Here is a 17,855-nt window from a genome sequence, read left to right on the forward strand (position 1 = left end):
GACTTGCTATATCGTGGTTTTTGGTCAAAATATTGCTAAAGGATGAAACTAACAATATAATAGCTGCAGCTTAGAGATCAAAATATTTATATCCACGCGAAAAGGCCGAACGTAAAACAACTGAGTGACTTCGAGTCAGGTAGGAAATGAGCGAATAATTAGATTATGTAGATTTAACTCTACTTTACTTAAGACTTGGAAAGACCTACTTTGTAGTATTTAGAAGTATTGCATAAGGTTAAGTGCAAAATTGCTGAAATTTATAAACAATTTGATGTTGAATGGATTCGGTGTCATGATTCAAAATTGACCACAACGCAAATATGATTGACATTGCACCAAGTTTACCGGCTAATGAATCTGGTTTCTGGAGGAAAGAATTGCTGTTAAAGCAGGTCAGTTATAGGTAATAAAAACTCTTAAAACTGCCTCCTAATTAGTTTATCTTTTACTCTTTGAACATTTAACAAGTTAGCAATTGTTATAATATTTGTATCATCCGTGTACGGAACGGTATTGTCAATTCGCCACGAAATTCGTGAAACGCCGGACACGGGTTTCTTTGCTTCCTTTGTTTTTTTGAAAAATGCTGCATCCGAAAAAAAATTGTCCTGTCAGAATGAAGCAGCGTTCGGTTGAAAATTTTGATCAAATAAGAAGGAAAAAAGGCCGATTTCACAGACCACTCTAAAACGCTTTTAAGATATACCGCAGAGATTGCTTTGGAGAATTTTACCTGACCTCGTCTAAAAAAAGAGGCATCTAGAGGTGATCCCATGTGAGAAGTTCCAGCTAAACTTAGCCTGCATTGCAGTATATACCTCTTTAACGTTTTGAAACACAGTTTCGCATCAATAATGACTTTGTTGGTAAAAATGACTGAGGACCTGACCAGCATTCACAACACTTAATATTAAAACGGCTGTACAGTGATCTTCCAGTGGGATGTAGCCAATTAATTATCAGTTTCGCTCTAAAACCAATGTAGTTGTGAAAGTAGGGCAAATGCTAACCTATCGCGGTACTTCAACTCGTTTAGAAATTACTGAACACGCTATATTGTGTAGGTATCAACCAACTCGTGCACGAAGAAACTAAGCCTCGTGGCATAATATTCAAAATTGCTGAAGGTAATTGCAACCTTTGCAGCTTAGCCTTTTTCCGTCTTCTCTGAAGACAGTTGCTTTTTTTTGTCAGTAGAGTAAAACCAGTGTTAGTTGATCAGGGCTTGTTTATGGCGAGTTAGGTCCAGACGACGTGAGGCTATTAAAGTAGACAGATTAATATCATGTTTTGATCATCATCCTGTTGATAGGCTACTAATTCTAAGGAAACCCATTCTAATTTTTCTTTTTTATGGTTTTAGGTTTGCAACCACTTTGACTTGAGCTATGTGAGAGAACAGGTAAATTATAATCTGATGCCGATTGGTGAGCGAGCACACGCACAACAAAAGTGATTCCATTTGTATATTTGATCCTCAGAGAAACAAACAGAAGTCAGCCTAGTTTAGAATGTCTGTGTTTAGAAATGTTAACCCGAGGCGGCGAGGAGTTTTGAAACGTTGGGGAGGCCATCGCACACCAAGCCAAGTGCATACCCGTTATTAATGATATTAATCTTATTTAGCGACGCTAAAGTGCTCCACTAATTTGGGAGACCACGGGAAATTAAAACAGAAGAAATCAAACGTTGGTTATTAACGAGAAAGGGAAACAGGCTACTCGGAGAAAAACCTTTTGGAGCAGAGTCGGAACCAACTCTACCCACATATGATGTTGATTCCGGAAGTCGATCCCGGGCCACATTGGTGGAAGGCGATTACTCTCACCACATTGTCAACTCTGGATCCCGATCTCGAAAGTGTCCGTAACTATCCTCCCGTTTGGAAAGCTTGCCTTTTAACAGATTTAACAGTTGCTGTTTTAACCGGGCAGTGTCCAACGTGATCCTATGTATATAATTGATTACCGACAATGCGGTAAATAGTTTTTTTATACGATCCAGGCCAGAATATTTGCGCTCTGAAGTCATCGTTCCTGTGGAAAAATCCAGCAGTCTATTGGCCTCTCAGAGACGGGCCAAAGTTTTAAGAAAAGTCGTCTTTATCGTATTCGTGATTCGCCGGGCGCGATCCTAATCAAACTATTTTTGAAAGATCACGAGATCACGTAGGCTCGATTTCCAGCCGTATCGAGCCTAGAGATCACGAGAATGAACATTTTTGTGATAGAAGATCTTCGAAGTCATCATACGAACTACTTATACTGATTTACCAAACGAAGTCAAGATCGTCGCAGTTTATTATACAACTTAAGCGACTGTGGATCTTTTTAGTTGCTCGTCACAACCGCTGTGAAAACTGACGAAATATTTTGCTGAGAGGGGGGGAGGGGTGGGCGTTACAGCCTCCTCCCTCCACCCCCTGTTCTGTCGCCTGTGACAATAATAATAAAAAAGATACAACCTTCTAATTCAGCAATTTATTGATGAAGACGTTGATTATTTTATATACTTTATGTCATATTCTCAGTGCATTTTTATTTCAACAAGATGAATATCACCTTGTGTTTCCTGTACAATCTATCCAATTGTAAATCCTATATATTGAAAATTAATACAGTTTGATATACTACTCCTGTAGAGAACAAGAAGAAAGCAAAAGAAATGATTATAGTAGAGTTAGCAGCTCTATCGAGGAGATGTTGGTCAACCCGGCTCTGGGTTTTGTAAACTCATGATTTTAGTCAAAACCTCCACAAAATGTGGGCGTTATAAAGCAAGATATTAAGGCGTTGTCATCAAGCGCATTTTTGCACGTTAAGTATTTGACTCGATATATAACGTTATAAAACAGATTTACTGACATCACGGCATAAACGAAAGCTTCTGCTTGTCTTAAAGCAATGAAAATTACCTTATTCTAAATTACTTCTCTCTTAAATTGAGAACTTGCCTGATACCTGTATCTAACAGGCACCAAGAAATATAGTAACATTGGATAAGTTCCGTTGATTTTCGGCAAAATGCCGGCAAATTTCATCTCCTTAATGCGTTCTTCTCTTAGTCTGTTCTTCTTCAAGGAATTGACTCTTCACCATCATTGTACACTTTTCCCTAAAAAATGCGAAAAACTTACCTCAGAAGTTTTGCCGTGAATAACAATTAGCAATATTAAAGCGCAGTTCAGTAACCAAGCAGTGGGACGTGTCGTCTTCCATAATAAATTGTGTTCCGTTTTAATTGTATTCCGGCTCTCGACTTTTCTCAGAGAAGGTTTAATTTTCTTCGCTCATTAGGAACCATCAGCTATTAGATATTATTTGGGTTACGTTAATTTGTAGTTTTCCCAATTAACGCTCCAGCTCTTTTCAGTTACATAACAGGCGAGTTTTCACTAATGTTTGTCAAAGTCCATCGCTAGCCTATACTTCCTTGCAGCATTTTTCCTTTCCATTTTTTACCCATTTGATTTTGTTCTTGGGAGCCACACGCCAAAAGAGCACTTTTTGTCCTTAAAATTGTGGTTATCTTATTTTTGAGGATTTAATTTCTGGACAGCTTATCTGGGTCTTACTATTACTGCAGTTATCGACGAACTTATGGGATAAATGATGTTCATTTTAAGCTAATGATGTTCTTTCGAAAATGAATTTATTCAGTGGGAAAGGCGACAAATATCGCCTAAAAACTGCTTATCTTAACTGGCTTTTATTAGTAATTGCATTAATTTATGGGCGTATTATTTTATTAACCAAGTTGGCGTATACTGGTGTATTGGAAACCACTAGGATCCGAAGAGAAGGCTATGCAGTGAGAATTCCCTTCGCTGACTTTGTAGAAAGGTTAGTTTCATCTATCTAGTCGCAACCCACTGAAAGCCGCTAAGAGGACATCAATCAAAAGTTGTACGGCGACATACTCGTTGGAGCTACGCTATCAAATTTGATCCTTTATTTTCGTTATCTCTAACCCTCGCATTGGTTCAACCAAAATGTATTCTCGTTAAAAAGAGAGCCTGCTTTGCAGATAAGATGACCATAGCCTGGTTTTAGTGTTTTTGATCTCTCTGGTGAGTTAACTTTTAGAATAAACAACTGTTCTAGTGCTTAGGCGTTCATTTACTTTTTTCTTTATTCTTTTTTTTTTTTTTTTGTTTCTTGCCGGACGAGGCCAGGCCACACATCACATGTTTTCCAACACACAAAGAAAAAAAACACAAAGAGGAACAACACAGATCAGTTTATAATAGAACTCAATTCGTAATAAGTATCCCCCTCCCCACTGTATCCGTGTAAAGTTAAAACATCTTTGATGTTATAATACGACTATTGCTTATTAAGCAATCGTGCCGTGGCTCAGTGCCAACTAGAGAGTCTTCTTTGTTTTTTTGGTGTCCTTTAGGTACAAGCTTGTGTTGTACACAACTGACTTGCCAACCAACGAAGCAAGCTGTAGGCAGATATTAAGAAGATCGCAGCTGAAAGAGTGGCAGATAGGGTGTGTTAACATTTAATTTGTTTTTGTCAAAGATCAGATTAGGTTTTGTTGATGCAGACAGCGTCTGCTTTTTTTTTTTCACATTCTATTTTCCTTCTGGTTTTTCACGATAATTATATTGTATGTAGTTTTGCTATTTTCCGGATCATTCGAGACAATACAGCTTCAGGGTTTAGTCGTTGCAGATTGAAAGACGTTTCGTCCTTAGTAATGGACTTTTCTACGTGCAAGAGCAGATGTTTGCGACAATTGTACAATATCCTCACTCGGTCACAACACGCAACTATAAACTTATGTGCAAGATCCGTGAACGGCTGTTTTCAAGCGGAAGCGAGCAAAGATAGAAATTAAGGAAGAAAGCAAAATTGGGTTAATCACAAAATCTCCCTTGAAAGTGTTTACCCATCCTTACTGGTGACTTTTCAAAATAACCCTACATTCTGACCTCCTTTTCAAAAGTCTCTGTTTTCGACTGTCCACGGTAAAACTGGAGCGTTCAAAAAGTCACCTGACTGGGAATGTGTTGAAACCTTTCTCTAAGGTCGTCGTCTACGTCGGCGTTTTTAAACATTGTAATGTGGATAAGGAACACGCATGAAAGTGAATGCGCTTTCAAACGAAAACGGATTATTAGACTAAGACTGTGGAATAAAACGTACGGCAAAAATAACATTAAAAAAAAAAGAATTACGGAAAGATACCCGACACAGACTGTAAGAGTAGAAAAAGACACGGAACTGCAAGAAAAGTAAACAAGTGAAAAACGGAAGGGTCTAAAGAGATTTAAGATCCTAAAGAAAACCAATTAAAGTAAAACTATGTACTTAAAAGGTCAATGTAGCGCTTATTCAGATCTATCTCTTTAGCCCTTATCAATAGCACCAGCCAGTAATACACTGGTAGAACGCTCCTAGGTAGACGAATAATTTAACTTGCGAGTAATGCTATGTAGAAGTTAATATTTAGTGAGAATGCCGGAGATTTCCAGGGTTTCATGAGGCCCGAGTACGATGTGAATTACAACTCCTCTTGTTTAGCGTTATACATCTACATTTCTTTTATGTATCAGGCGATCCAAGGTATTTTTAAAGTATTGGCACACGGAAAAGTTGGGCGAACAGCTGCAAAAGGCTCAAGAGGCTGTGATTACAATACAAAAAAGTACGGTGAGCCGGTTTTTAGTTTAGTGATTAATCGCTTTACTCCGAAAGCATGGTATGCATGTCTAAAATCTGTAAGACGATTAGAGCGGATAAGCCGGCATTCAAGATCCTCTGTTACACGAAAGATCCTCGGTTATGATCCTTGAGAGCATTGGAAGTCATAGGTTCGAGTCCTAAAAAGGAGCACCCGAGTGTATGTCCCCTGGTCACCATTTGAAAATTAAAGTCATTTCTTCAAAAAGACGGCAAAAAAATACTGTTTTTGCCGTCCAAGAAATTTCAAATTACCATCTTCTTTAGCCTCAATCACGACTGACTACTTCCCTGAGGTACCGTACAACTTTGGACTAAACATCGAGATTTTTTTTTTTTTCAAAGTAAACTCTCCTGTTCTAATTTGGCCAAATTTTTTACCGTTCGATGGCTTTCGTCTCCATATTGTTAACAAATGGCACAGTATTTGCACAGTTGGATCTTCATGCATAGCGCTTACTATCCTCTACTGGCGAAACATCGTTAGATACGCGCACGTTTTTTGTAGGAACAAGAGAGGATGAGGTAGCAGAAGACATCCCCGTCACAGTTTTTTAAATTTCGCAAAGCTATTTTAAGTTCTCGTTCTCAATGCCCGCGCATATTTAAAATTTCATTACGTCATTACAACTGGCCAATCAGGTGCTTCTCTAAAAATAGCTTTGTAGCTAAAATTAGAAGAGGCCCATGTACTGGGGATCCGTTCTCTTACCTCATCCTCTCTTGATAGGAATCAAATATTCAGTGATTTACGAAACACATCAAGAACACGATTTGACGCTTTCCTCTCTTTTCAGGTGCGCGCGGATTTCTGGCGAGAAGAAAATACAAACGGTTACGTGAAGAAGCTATGATCAATGTCAAGAGGACGTCGGTTTTTCTGAAGCATTCTTGCACGTGTGGAAGCAACTTGTTTATGAAACAAGATGAGCTGCGACAGTACGACTTAAAGAGAAAAGATGGTAAAGGTCGTACCATTACAAATAACCTGAGGGGTGTGTAGTGGGATAAGAAAGGCAGCAGGGTTGTCTTTGAAAGTCAGTTTTTGGAAATTTTTGCGGGGATGGGGCCTCTTAGACTTCAATTCTTTCGGTAACAACTGCCCAAAGTACTTTTTGGACAAAATATAGCTTGGCACATTTTTTTTACGTGTATCATGCAGTAGCCGTTCTAGCCTCTTTTGTCTGTCTTCCTGTCGGTTCAGTTGCCATTTGCTCGCGGACATTCATTTAAGCATTTTGAATTATGTTATGAGAAGTCATACGTCATTTCTTGCTTTATTACCGTTCCGTTTTGATATAGAAATCTTAAAAAACAGAACTCTAAACTACGCTGCGCTGGATTTCTCAAAGCCGGCGGTTGTCGATGATGAAGAAGACTTTCCTCCTCCCCCACCGGAAGCCCTTGGTCTCCCCCCAAAGATGAAAAGTCAAACATCTCTCGAAGAAATTGAGGTAGATATGTATATATTTTCGTCATAACTTTGTTTCGTTTCCCGCTTTCTACCTCGCGTTGTAAATAATAGCCAAATAGTTTGCCTCTTTTCAGCGAGGTTTTTTCAAAGCTGTTTTTACTGCTAATCACGTAAGTGAAGATACACTCTTACTTTCTTCATTTCTGGTCATTTTACTCGTGAAAAGGACTTTTTGAGCAGAATTTTGAGTTTTGAGCAAACGTCTGTGTATTTTACATATTTCTGCTTGACAACCCACCAACAGATATGTGTCATATGATTTTCAAATGGAACACTGCATGACAGGGACCATGGAACACGTGCCACTTAATTTGCAATGCAGTTGACATGTTGGGGGCGAAACCAACCGTTACTCTTGGGGTGTGGCCGGCTTGGGTCGCACTTTTCATGCTCATATGAAAATTTGCCACTTGCTGCCGCATGCAACAGAATTTTCCCCTACCTCATTTCTCGTTACTCACGGCGTAACTGGCGCCACCCTCCCCAATAATTGTGCGGAGAATTTTCGCTCACGTGATTAGTAGAATTCTCCAATGAACCTCCAACATTGCTGTGTCTTCCTTTTGCACTTGTCAAGTCACATGTGCCCCTATACCATCTGGTTCACGGATAATTTTCTTAATGTCACTCTAGTTCACAGATGAGCTTACTGGTGACCTGGAAGATGAAGAGGATGTGTTTATCGCTTCGCCTGATCCGATCAAGAAGGGATTTGGAGACTTTCCAAACAAAGCAGCGTAGGTTTAGATTCCATTATCTTAAGGTTCGCCTCAAAATGTTACTTATTGAAAGTGTTTCGCGAGTCTTTTCTCTCGTTCACGTAGCACAGTACTAGGGAAGTATCCTATTAATAGTTTGGAACGACGGCGGGTGTTGTGGCAAAGATGGAGAGAGATGAACGATTCACGGTTTGCTCATCTTGTCGTTAAAACCTAAAATTTGGTGATTTCATGTTGATTTTTGCAGACTATGGCAAGAGAAATGTACAATATGTGTGTGTGGCATGATTATGTTCCTCATTCTACCAATAAAATCGTTTTGTGGCTAAATATTTCTTTATTCTCGCTATTTTGCGACGCAAGATCCGCTATCGACTTCAATAAAAACTGTTAGAGTACCTAATTGTAAAAAGCGAGGAATTAAAGTTTGCGATTTCCCATAACAGAATCTCAAGTAGACCGAAGCCAGAGATTATGTCTAGAACCTGCACAGCACTTAGTCTAGTTCGTCAGAAATATGTAACATTTCTGGTTTTTCAGGGCCGTTCAGTGGTTTCAGGAGACTCAGGCTCCCAAAGGAGTAGTTCAGGAGGCGAGTGGAGTGTTCAGTGAATGGTTTCATGGGATCATTTCCAGAAGGTTAGTTCCTGGATGACAAATAAAAACTACCCTACTCAGTGCTGAACATGTCGACCTCTCCATGTTACTTTTAACAATAGAGAGATTTAGCATTAAAAAAAAACGTGAAACTGCAAACGTCAACTTGCCGTTTCACGTTTCACGTTTCACGTTTCACGTAGAATAGGTTATGACTTAGGCTTCGCGTGATCCACGAGAACTCGAGTATTTAGTTACCAAACAGCAAAAACAAATCCTCAGAGTCTTTTAAACATTGTTTGTAGAAAAAGACGCTATATAAAATGAAAACCCTTACCCGTGAAATTTTGAGGGTTTCGATGAAGCTGTCTTGTCGGTCAACAGAGAGTCAACGAGAGTTCATGGCGAAAATTGCAGCAAGGAGTCAGTTTTGAACTCTATCACCATGATGCCTAATTTTTCTTCCTATGACATACCGGAAAATGGTTTTGGGTACTTTTTTTCCGCAAACACCTTCTTATGTAGAAGAAAAACAAGAAGAAATTTTCACGTATACAGTAAACGTGAAAAATGCCTACTTTCACTTAGATACGGCAAGCGGCAGCCGGTAAACGTAGAAAATGGCGGGAAAATCATGGTCGCGTGGTCACTTTTGGCGTTCGCGTTTCATGCACGTTAACGTGATGCTAAATTTCCAATCTCTGGCCCTGTTATACTCTGCTAATATTATTCTTTTTCGAGATGTGGCACCAATTAAAAGTTGATTCCTTGGTGTTATCACAGTTTTCACGTTCATTTGCTTTACTTCGAGAGAATCGGAGAAGAAGCATGTAGCGGTGAATGATGTTAGTTTTGTATAATGAAGTATGCTTTGTAAATTGCATTGTGGAAAACAGTGTTACTTCTGTATAAGGTAGGATGATGATGATATCACTGTTCGGTATCATCATCCCTGATGATAATGATAACTATAATGATGAAACTTACCCGAGGAAGTTTCATACGCTCTTTCTGGTTTCTTCTTTTCTCACTTGACGTCACAGATGCGATGTTGGTATCCCTGGCCAAAAATCGGAAGTTGTGCTGTTGCTCTAAGAACACTACATCTTGAACTGTGTTCTTTTGCAAACGTTTTCTTTTGTGATAGTGAAAAAAAAAACAATGATCACTTATGCCAATGAAAGCCATGAGTAAGTGAAGGAGTAGGAAAATTACTTATAGATAAACGGCCTGTTTCGGGATTCTTTGCGGCGTTGTAATACTCTTTTACAGGCGCTTTGGATGACAAAGGCGCATTATATTCTTTATTTTATTCTATTTATTTATTTACTTATTTATTTATTTGAAGAGAATCTGAGCGTCTGCTATCCGACAAGCCAGTTGGTTGTTTCTTGATCCGTGTAAGTGAAAGCCGGTTTGGTTACACTCTGTCGTACAGGTGAGTTGCCCCAAAGAGCAAGACTAAGTTTGGAGTTTGCGCCACCGTTATTGAAATTCTGACAAGGAGTTGTATAAAGCGTACTTAAGCGTATTTCTCTCTTATCAGTGTGTCTTAAAAAGGACTGGAAACATTCAAATTCAAGAGCTCCATGCTAGCCCACATATAGAGCAAGCTTGTCACTCTTAATAAACTGCACTCTATCTTCGTTTCTTAACTCAAGTACACCTAACCTTCACAATTGTACACGAAATATCAATCATATTCAGCTATGCACTTTATGCACTATATATTCATATTCCCATCGATAGACCGATCATGTTGTAACGTTTGTCATTCACAGTTACAAGTAAACAAATTACAAAAAATTGACTAATCACTCTCACCACAACATGACAATTTGCGGCCTATCCTTACACCACCGGAACACAGAATCTGGACAAAAATTCATCTTTCAATTAGGTACACTCTATCCTCACAGAATCAATGAACCTCTCTCATTCCATTAATTTGTTCACGAATTCATGTTACCATATTTCCACCAATGGCAAAGCTTCTCCAGACCCGCGTAAAAACCAACAACACCGACAATTCCTCAATTGGCTCCGACGAAGGGCTAACACCCCAAACGTCAGCTTTCCAAATAGTTCACGGTAGTAATTCGACCTTTATCAACACGTTTGATAAAACCAAATCTTCCTGTTGTCTTAAGAATTTCGCAATTATTCTTGTTCGCGTTGTACAATATTTGCAAAATATCCTATAACTGGATTGATACGAACGGTTTTGAAGCAAAGATAGAAAATAAAAAACGATTCACTGATGTTTTCGTAAAAACGTCGTCGTTTCTTAAGGACGGTGCCTGCTATTGTTATTGCGCATACGTTCTGAGCATCTCAAGATATTCGGATTTCCTCTTAATATAGAAAGCAGAACTTAACAAGTGCTCTTGGTATTCAAAGAGAAAATTTTGGGTAACCCTGCATTTGTCAGAGAAAATTAAGCTTCAATTTGGAAAAGAACGCCATACATTGCTTTGTATTTTAGCAAAGCTTTTTACAAATATTGTTGATTAATTATCTTCGTAAAATGCTTCGTTACCCCCAATTTCTTTTTGGATTTCAATAACGCTTATTAAGATCTGCTTTTCCCGCATATTCAGTAAACCGCACAAAAATATCTTTGATTTAGTAGGCACCGTCCTTAAACCCCCTATTTGAACCCATTGGAGACAACATTGCATTTCACGGAACGCCACCTGAATTTTTTTGTGATCAAGCGTGCCTACTACCTACGTGGAAGTGGTCGGAAACACGCCTCGATTTCCATTTTATCTTAATATTTGAAAGGCGTGGGTGCCTTAGGCTCATTGCGGATGATCTGTCAGGCAGCCCGGCTGCACATACAGAGCTCTGTGATAATTTCTGCAATAAAAAAAAATCCCGCAATAATGGCAGTGAGTGTGTCCTTAACATGTTGTGAAATGTTATCTGTCGTTCGTTTTTTAATCCGCGGTCCCTTTCTCTCGCGCTGCAAATATCCTTTTAGGGGTTCGGTCTCTTTGTTGCTGTTTGTTGAATTCACTTGATTTCGTTGTCAAATTTGTGTTGCTTTTAGGGTCCAGAGTCGGTGTAAACATTTCATGATCGACCAGACACGTTCTGGGAAATTCGTCATCGTTGGATTGCCAAGAGTTTATAAATCCCTCAAGGACATGGTAGATGTGCATAGAAAGGTACTAAAATCAGTTAGGCCTCAGTTTTTCTTTAATTCTAAAACATGAAAAAGCGTAAAGACAGCTCAGTGTGTAAAGATTTGTTCAAGAGCTTTCGTTTGTTTAGGCAATGAGCTTTCATCGGAGAGCGTAACACGTAATATTTCGTCCTGTTTTCCACCATTGAATTCCAAGCTCAAGTTAGCGTTGTATATGCACGAACAAGGTTTACGTTTGTTAATTCCCATCACAGTTCCATAAGATTTTCTTGCGTGGGGGTGCTCTGGTTTTCCCCTTCCCAAAAGACTCTGTTCTAAGTTAAATGGAGTGGGTTTTTTTTTCCTCTTAGTGCACGCAGTCGGTGAGTCAAGCAATACAAAATCGTCATCATTTTCTTGTCTTTGTGTTATTCTTTTTCATTTTAATCATCTGGCGTGGAATACATCAGACTCGTGTACAATTTGCGATCCCCAATGAAACCACTGTATCTTTTTCAACTTAAACAGATTCCAGTTACTACGGATGGAGATCTCTTGGTTGAACCGTGTGGACAGGTAAGTAGCTTGGAAGATTTAGGTACGCAGTTCACGTGCACTGGCTACTGCATAGCTAGAGCATGGACGTTCAAGATTACAAAATTATGAAAGAGTCGATTAAGCATTGGTACCTAGTGCTTAGCTGAATTAGACGTCTTAACGGAGACTGAGCTACTTCAGTGTCCTATTTAGAAGAAACTATTAGTTACCAACTTGGTTTAAAATTTAACCCTTTGTCATTTGTCCATAGGAATGTGAAGAAGAAGCAGATTATGTGGAGTTGATTGCTGTGTTAGAAGAGAAGGTGGGACAAAAAGGGATTCAATCAATAACTGTTACTGAAACAACTTTTGTCGGTGTTCCGACCGAAGTCTTAAACTTATTAATAGTTGTGTTCGCTGTCCTATAGTAACTAGCCGTTCCCTCTTGTACGTATAAACCATAGACCTTATTCCAAAATGGCCGTCGTTTAAATAATTTTTTTTTATTCAAATTAGCCCTTGATGCCTCGTTCTTGAGCTGAAAATTCAAAAGAATACTTTGCCTTGAACGAGGCATCAAGGTCTAATTTGAATAAAAACAAAAGAATATCTAAATAGCGGCCATTTTGGAATAAGGTGTATTAGTCATCAAAAAACAGACCAGAAGGCAAAGCAATGAAATCTAGGGAATTTCTTTTAACGGCCATGTTCCATTAGCTATAGTGTTTTTAATGCGTTTTTGCTTTTTTGCTTTTTCTTTTCCATCAGGTCAAAAACAAGAAAAATGGCAACGGAAATGCTCCAGCCCTCCCCATGAAGTCTCCCAAGAGAAAGGATGGTTCACTGCCACCACCTATTCCGGCACGAAACTATCAGGTAAGAAAGCATCCGATTGGGTGGAGGGGTTACTGGGTTACTATGGGTTTATAATGACATAGAGTTGCATGTGCAAGAAAAATGTTGCCTCTGCAGTGTGTAACCAAATACACGTTACCGAGAAAGCAAGATTGAATTTTGATCCTTTGACAAAACCCGCAAGAAACGTAACTCCTGCATGAATGTCACTGTTTTGCATAACTATGCTTGATGCGTATGTACATTTAAAGCCACTGACAAACAGATTTTGAACTGCGGAAAATAGCATGTTGATTGTATAAGATTGTTTATGAACCAAGTAATGACAGTTACTTTTACTGTAACGAATCGAAAGGAAAGTCTGAGAATTGACCCATAGAGAATGAAGATTTGAAGTGCCCTTAAATAAAAGACTCATATTTGAACTAAAAGAACTATGAAAATCAAAAATCAACACAAATAGTTATGGATGGGTTGATCTCTCTCGATTTAATTGGAGAGAGAATCCAAAAGAAATCTGACTAGTAGTGAAAGGAAAAAAGGGTAACTGTTTCTCTGCCGTGAAACACTCTGTAAACGCTGCTAATTGTGCAGTTTCTTTTGGTGTCATTAGAGTTGATGAAGAGAAAATTTAAATAATGAACATCATCACTGTTATTTATTTTCATTTTTCTTTACTGTTTTAGGGAACCAAACTTCGTTAAAATGCTGTTCTTCAGTTTCCTGGAATTTTAAGTATCAGTTCGGAGTGAAACTTTGAAAAAATTCTCTTTTTGTAATTCTCTTTTTTCTCAAATCTTTTTAGAGTGCATTGTTTTAGACTATTCTCGCGGGAATAGAAATAACAACATTGGATTTTATCTCTTCTTGTAGGGCTTCTCCTTCAATAGGCCATTTTCGAAATATCAAATATTCAGCTTGATAGTGAGGCAGTGAAGACAAAAACAATGGAAACACTTTGGAATGAATGTGAAAATATTTGCATATCATCCACTTTCCTTTGTCTTTGTTCTCGATCAGAACCTCTCTTTCAAGCTGAATTTTAATATATCGAAAAAGGCCTATTTGGAGTAAAACAAAGGTGGGGAAAGGGTTTAAAAGTACTATATGGTTCTTTTGGTGTGCTTTCGTAGGGTCTTAAGGAACTTATTAATAAGCAGAATATATTAAAGTCGGGCTCCATAGAATTAGCGATTTTGGCACAAAAGCTGTGCCACTGGACAATCGTATCCAGATCATTCCGAGTGTAGTCACCTTCTCATCCATTCGATTACGGGAGGTAAAAATTTACAATTGCGCAAATGAATTTAGCCATAATTTAGAGCCTTTTCCTCTGTCATCTCATTGAGAGTCTTGTAAAATAAATTTAGATGCGTCCTTTTTTTGGATAGAATTTTGACGTACGTTTTTCCTATTTAAAGACCAGAAACAAGGGCAAGGCAACGGCAACGGCAACGTTGTTTCCTAGAGAGCTATAGTTGGTGTACATTTTACCATTTTACACGTAGAACGATCCAGAATGTTTTTCAACGAAAACAAAAGAAAACGTTTGCATAATAATATAATTGAATTCCCGGATGATTTGGTCGGGGCTCCAACATGGCCGCCGTTTCTTTGTTTAGGGGCACCAACATGGCGGCCGTGACGTCATGTGAAAACCGAGAATACTCTCCGGTGATGTTCAGGGAAACGCCGTCTTCAGAATAACTGTAGCGCAGTTTTGACTTGACAAGTCATTTAGCATCATTTTTTTTATAATTCGCTAGAAACAAAATGTCATAATTAACAATTTTTAGTTACAAACTGTATCTAGGAAACATGTCTCTTTTACCTGTCTGTATTGTGCCTTTTGAAATACATAAAATGTATTTAATTATTTAAAACAGCAGTGAGACGTAAAAGTGTTTCATTTGCAATAAAATACAGTCAACTCAATTCTACTTTCCGCAACGTTTTCTGCACGTGGTCTCGCAACGTTTTTGGCTGTTGCAAGGTATGTTACACAGGGCAACTTGTCTCGCAATGGCGTTGCGAGACAAGTTGCATAGTGTAACAGCGCGCCTTTAGGCTCGACATTTTGGGTCTGGTCGCTTGTGGGACGTTTGATAGCCTGCGCACGCAGACGTGTTTTCGGCCGTCCTTTCTCTTCCGGAAAACAGAAAAAGGACGGCCGGAAATTCGTCTGCGTTTGTAGGCTAGACCTTCGACTGCAGTTGTATTTTTTTGGCCAACTTTGTGTACGAATTTAGCCCGCTTGCAGGCTCTTTCCGGGGCAAACGAGAGAGAGGTATGTCCCTTCACCTTCGGGCCTGTTCCACCAAGAGAGCCGGCCACAAGCAGCTCAAGAAAGCCCATTCTGTCACTTGATCAGCGGCCGTGCTTCTTGTTTGGCAACAAGAAATGCTTTTCTGCGCCGAGAGAAGGGAGGAAAAAAGCCCTGGGAACGAGGTTGATGAAAGCAAATGCCACTTTAGACGTTGAAAAAAATTACCAAGAGATTCCTTGCGCTAGAACAGGTGTTATTCCTTTTCCTAAAGAAAACAACAACAAAACAAACAGACGGATTACCCCAGAGACCTTTAGAAAAAACTGACGAGTACCAACAACGAGGAATTCGTCATTCTCGGGGCTGCTAAAAGTCGATTCTTGTAGCACCATACTGCCTTTGGTAAGATCTTCCACGTTGCGATTGGCAGTTGAATAATATATTTATTGAAAAGGACAAAGAAGACAAAGAAATCTTGCCGTAATTTTGGATGCCAGATTCGCGCATGGATACTTCAGTCGCTGTAAGGTAATTTTTATAGACGCACAGAAACAAGTCTCGAGACGAGATCTCTAACAAGTACAACAGCGTTCTGTAACGTTTTTGATGTCAAAAATAAAGGAAACCGGAAAGAGGGCTCGTGTCCTTTTAGGACAATCAACGTGACAATACGAATGAACAGTGCTTTTCGCGCGGCGTTCTGATTGATTAGATCAGAGGTACTCACCCACGAGCAGCCGAAAAGGAACAAAATGGCTCACGGTGATCTTCGGTGTGTTATTGGTCCCTTGGTTTTTCAGGTTTAGAGGTAAAAACTAAAACAGTTACTTATCAGTGCGAAAGTTGTGGACAATTAGCTAACAGTGAACTATTCACCTCCTTTTGGGGGAATAATTCAGTGTTAAATATCTACGGGCAGACTTATGACTGACTATATTTTAGGTTACAGGTAGACTAGATAGGGCTGTAGACCTATAGGATAGCGCAATGAGTTTCGCTATATACTTATCCACTGGATAGTGATTTATCCGACGGATAGCATTGCGCTATCCATAGACCTTTTTGCAGATTCGTTTGAAATATATATATTATGGGATTCCAAGGGGGCAAATACATATTAATTTGTCCCCTAAGCATCACACAATGTCTTTCGAAACAATAGAAATCAAAATGGCCGCCGTATCTGCAAAAAGGTCTATGGTTTGAACAACTGGGGCCTAGATACTAATCGATGATCTGGGGAAGGGCTTCCAAGCTTGGATGTGGAAATCTACTGGTAATAGGCCATTTCCGAGTTCATGTCTGCCTCCTCTTCAAAGCGAGTCTAAGTGCGAATTTTTTGTTATGAAAATTAGTTTTCATTCATATGTAAAGTAGAACTAATTACCATCACAAATACTTCGCACTTAGACTTGTTTTGAAGAGGAGGCAGACATGAACTCGGAAATGGCCTATTCAGCGAATCCAACGGTAAAGAACTCCAACAACGTCATGCGTTTATTTATCACCTTTTTGATCAAATCGAGTTAATGAGCACTACTGCACGTTTAAGACAACCGATGATCGAAGCTGTCCGTTTGCGTTTATGCACAAAAACGCGCGATATGGCAAATCTTCAGGTTTCTTGAAGTGGAAGTAAATATCCCTTGAAAGGAAGGCACTCTGCGGGATATCTCAGTCCCTCATTCCCTTAAAAATATCGGATCACATAGCACTCTTTCCACTAAAAGAACTATTACAATTCAGTCATCAATCATAAAACAGTAAGGTAGTTAAAACTAAGACCTCATTTATTTTTGCCAAGGTTACAAAACTGTAACACAGTCTATCCCTGGATAGGTATGAATCAGTTTAAAAACAGAATCCAAAATGCACTTCTTTCACTGACAATTTCCATAGGACGCCGTCGTTCAACCAGTTCGAAGACACTATACACCAACGAAAATAGAAAACCTGACCACGACCAGCTACTGCCCGATGAAAAAACCTACCGAGTTTGCAAGCGCAACGTGGTTTTCAATTAATTAGTCTCCTTTTCAAAGCGCGTCGTGCGTTATTTGCCTTTGAAATCCTGGGACATTTCTCTATACACAAACTGGGTCAGTTTTAGCATGACCCAGTGAATAAATAACTGAATCAGTAATGCACCAAATCCTTTGTAAAAGCCTCCAAGACCCTCGTCTCTCCAGATAGAATGGAAACAGTCCATTACACCATCGTAATTGGTACAAAGCGGTACAACTCCGCTCCCAGAGTCCAAATCATCAACGATCGTCCGCGTACCTTGAACATACAGCTGATTAAGAACTGTCTGCAGTGGATATAACAGAATCTCCGGCACAAACAACGCTAAAAAATTGGCTACAAGCTCTGGGTAGTACGTTTGAGTCATGTCGGTGGGATCGGGTGGTTCCTCATCGGATGACGTATTACTTTGGTCATGTGACGAATGAAGGCCCCTACCCTTCAGTTTCATTAACACCAAATGTTGAATTAAGGTGCCCAAAACGTAGCTGAGCAGGCCGTGGAGCACTGTGGGTAGTACCAGAGTCCACATAGGCAGAAGACGGCCATGTCGA

At 39.3% G+C, this 17,855-nt stretch overlaps 2 protein-coding genes across 2 annotated transcripts in view; one reads left to right on the plus strand and one right to left on the minus strand.

The window, feature by feature from the left end:
* The window catches only part of LOC138039254 (myosin-IIIb-like), a 44,817-nt gene extending 29,872 nt beyond the window's left edge, over positions 1 to 14,945 (plus strand). The window contains exons 19-32 of the mRNA XM_068885461.1: positions 1,367 to 1,405; positions 3,760 to 3,845; positions 4,405 to 4,500; positions 5,570 to 5,661; positions 6,494 to 6,658; positions 6,999 to 7,150; positions 7,804 to 7,907; positions 8,430 to 8,528; positions 9,835 to 9,924; positions 11,542 to 11,659; positions 12,145 to 12,192; positions 12,425 to 12,478; positions 12,924 to 13,031; positions 13,697 to 14,945. Coding sequence (XP_068741562.1) covers positions 1,367 to 1,405; positions 3,760 to 3,845; positions 4,405 to 4,500; positions 5,570 to 5,661; positions 6,494 to 6,658; positions 6,999 to 7,150; positions 7,804 to 7,907; positions 8,430 to 8,528; positions 9,835 to 9,924; positions 11,542 to 11,659; positions 12,145 to 12,192; positions 12,425 to 12,478; positions 12,924 to 13,031; positions 13,697 to 13,714 — 1,269 coding nt within the window. The 3' untranslated portion in view covers positions 13,715 to 14,945. The remainder of the gene's footprint in view (positions 1 to 1,366; positions 1,406 to 3,759; positions 3,846 to 4,404; positions 4,501 to 5,569; positions 5,662 to 6,493; positions 6,659 to 6,998; positions 7,151 to 7,803; positions 7,908 to 8,429; positions 8,529 to 9,834; positions 9,925 to 11,541; positions 11,660 to 12,144; positions 12,193 to 12,424; positions 12,479 to 12,923; positions 13,032 to 13,696) is intronic.
* Positions 14,946 to 17,040: 2,095 nt separating this feature from the next.
* The window catches only part of LOC138039262 (mitochondrial outer membrane protein SLC25A46-like), an 8,849-nt gene continuing 8,034 nt past the window's right edge, over positions 17,041 to 17,855 (minus strand). Inside the window, exon 8 of the mRNA XM_068885471.1 lies at positions 17,041 to 17,855. This exon is cut by the window's right edge and continues 86 nt beyond it. Coding sequence (XP_068741572.1) covers positions 17,330 to 17,855 — 526 coding nt within the window. The 3' untranslated portion in view covers positions 17,041 to 17,329.

The sequence above is a fragment of the Montipora capricornis genome, chromosome 2 (genome assembly GCF_036669925.1).
Source record: "Montipora capricornis isolate CH-2021 chromosome 2, ASM3666992v2, whole genome shotgun sequence".
Taxonomy (NCBI): Eukaryota; Metazoa; Cnidaria; class Anthozoa; order Scleractinia; family Acroporidae; genus Montipora; species Montipora capricornis.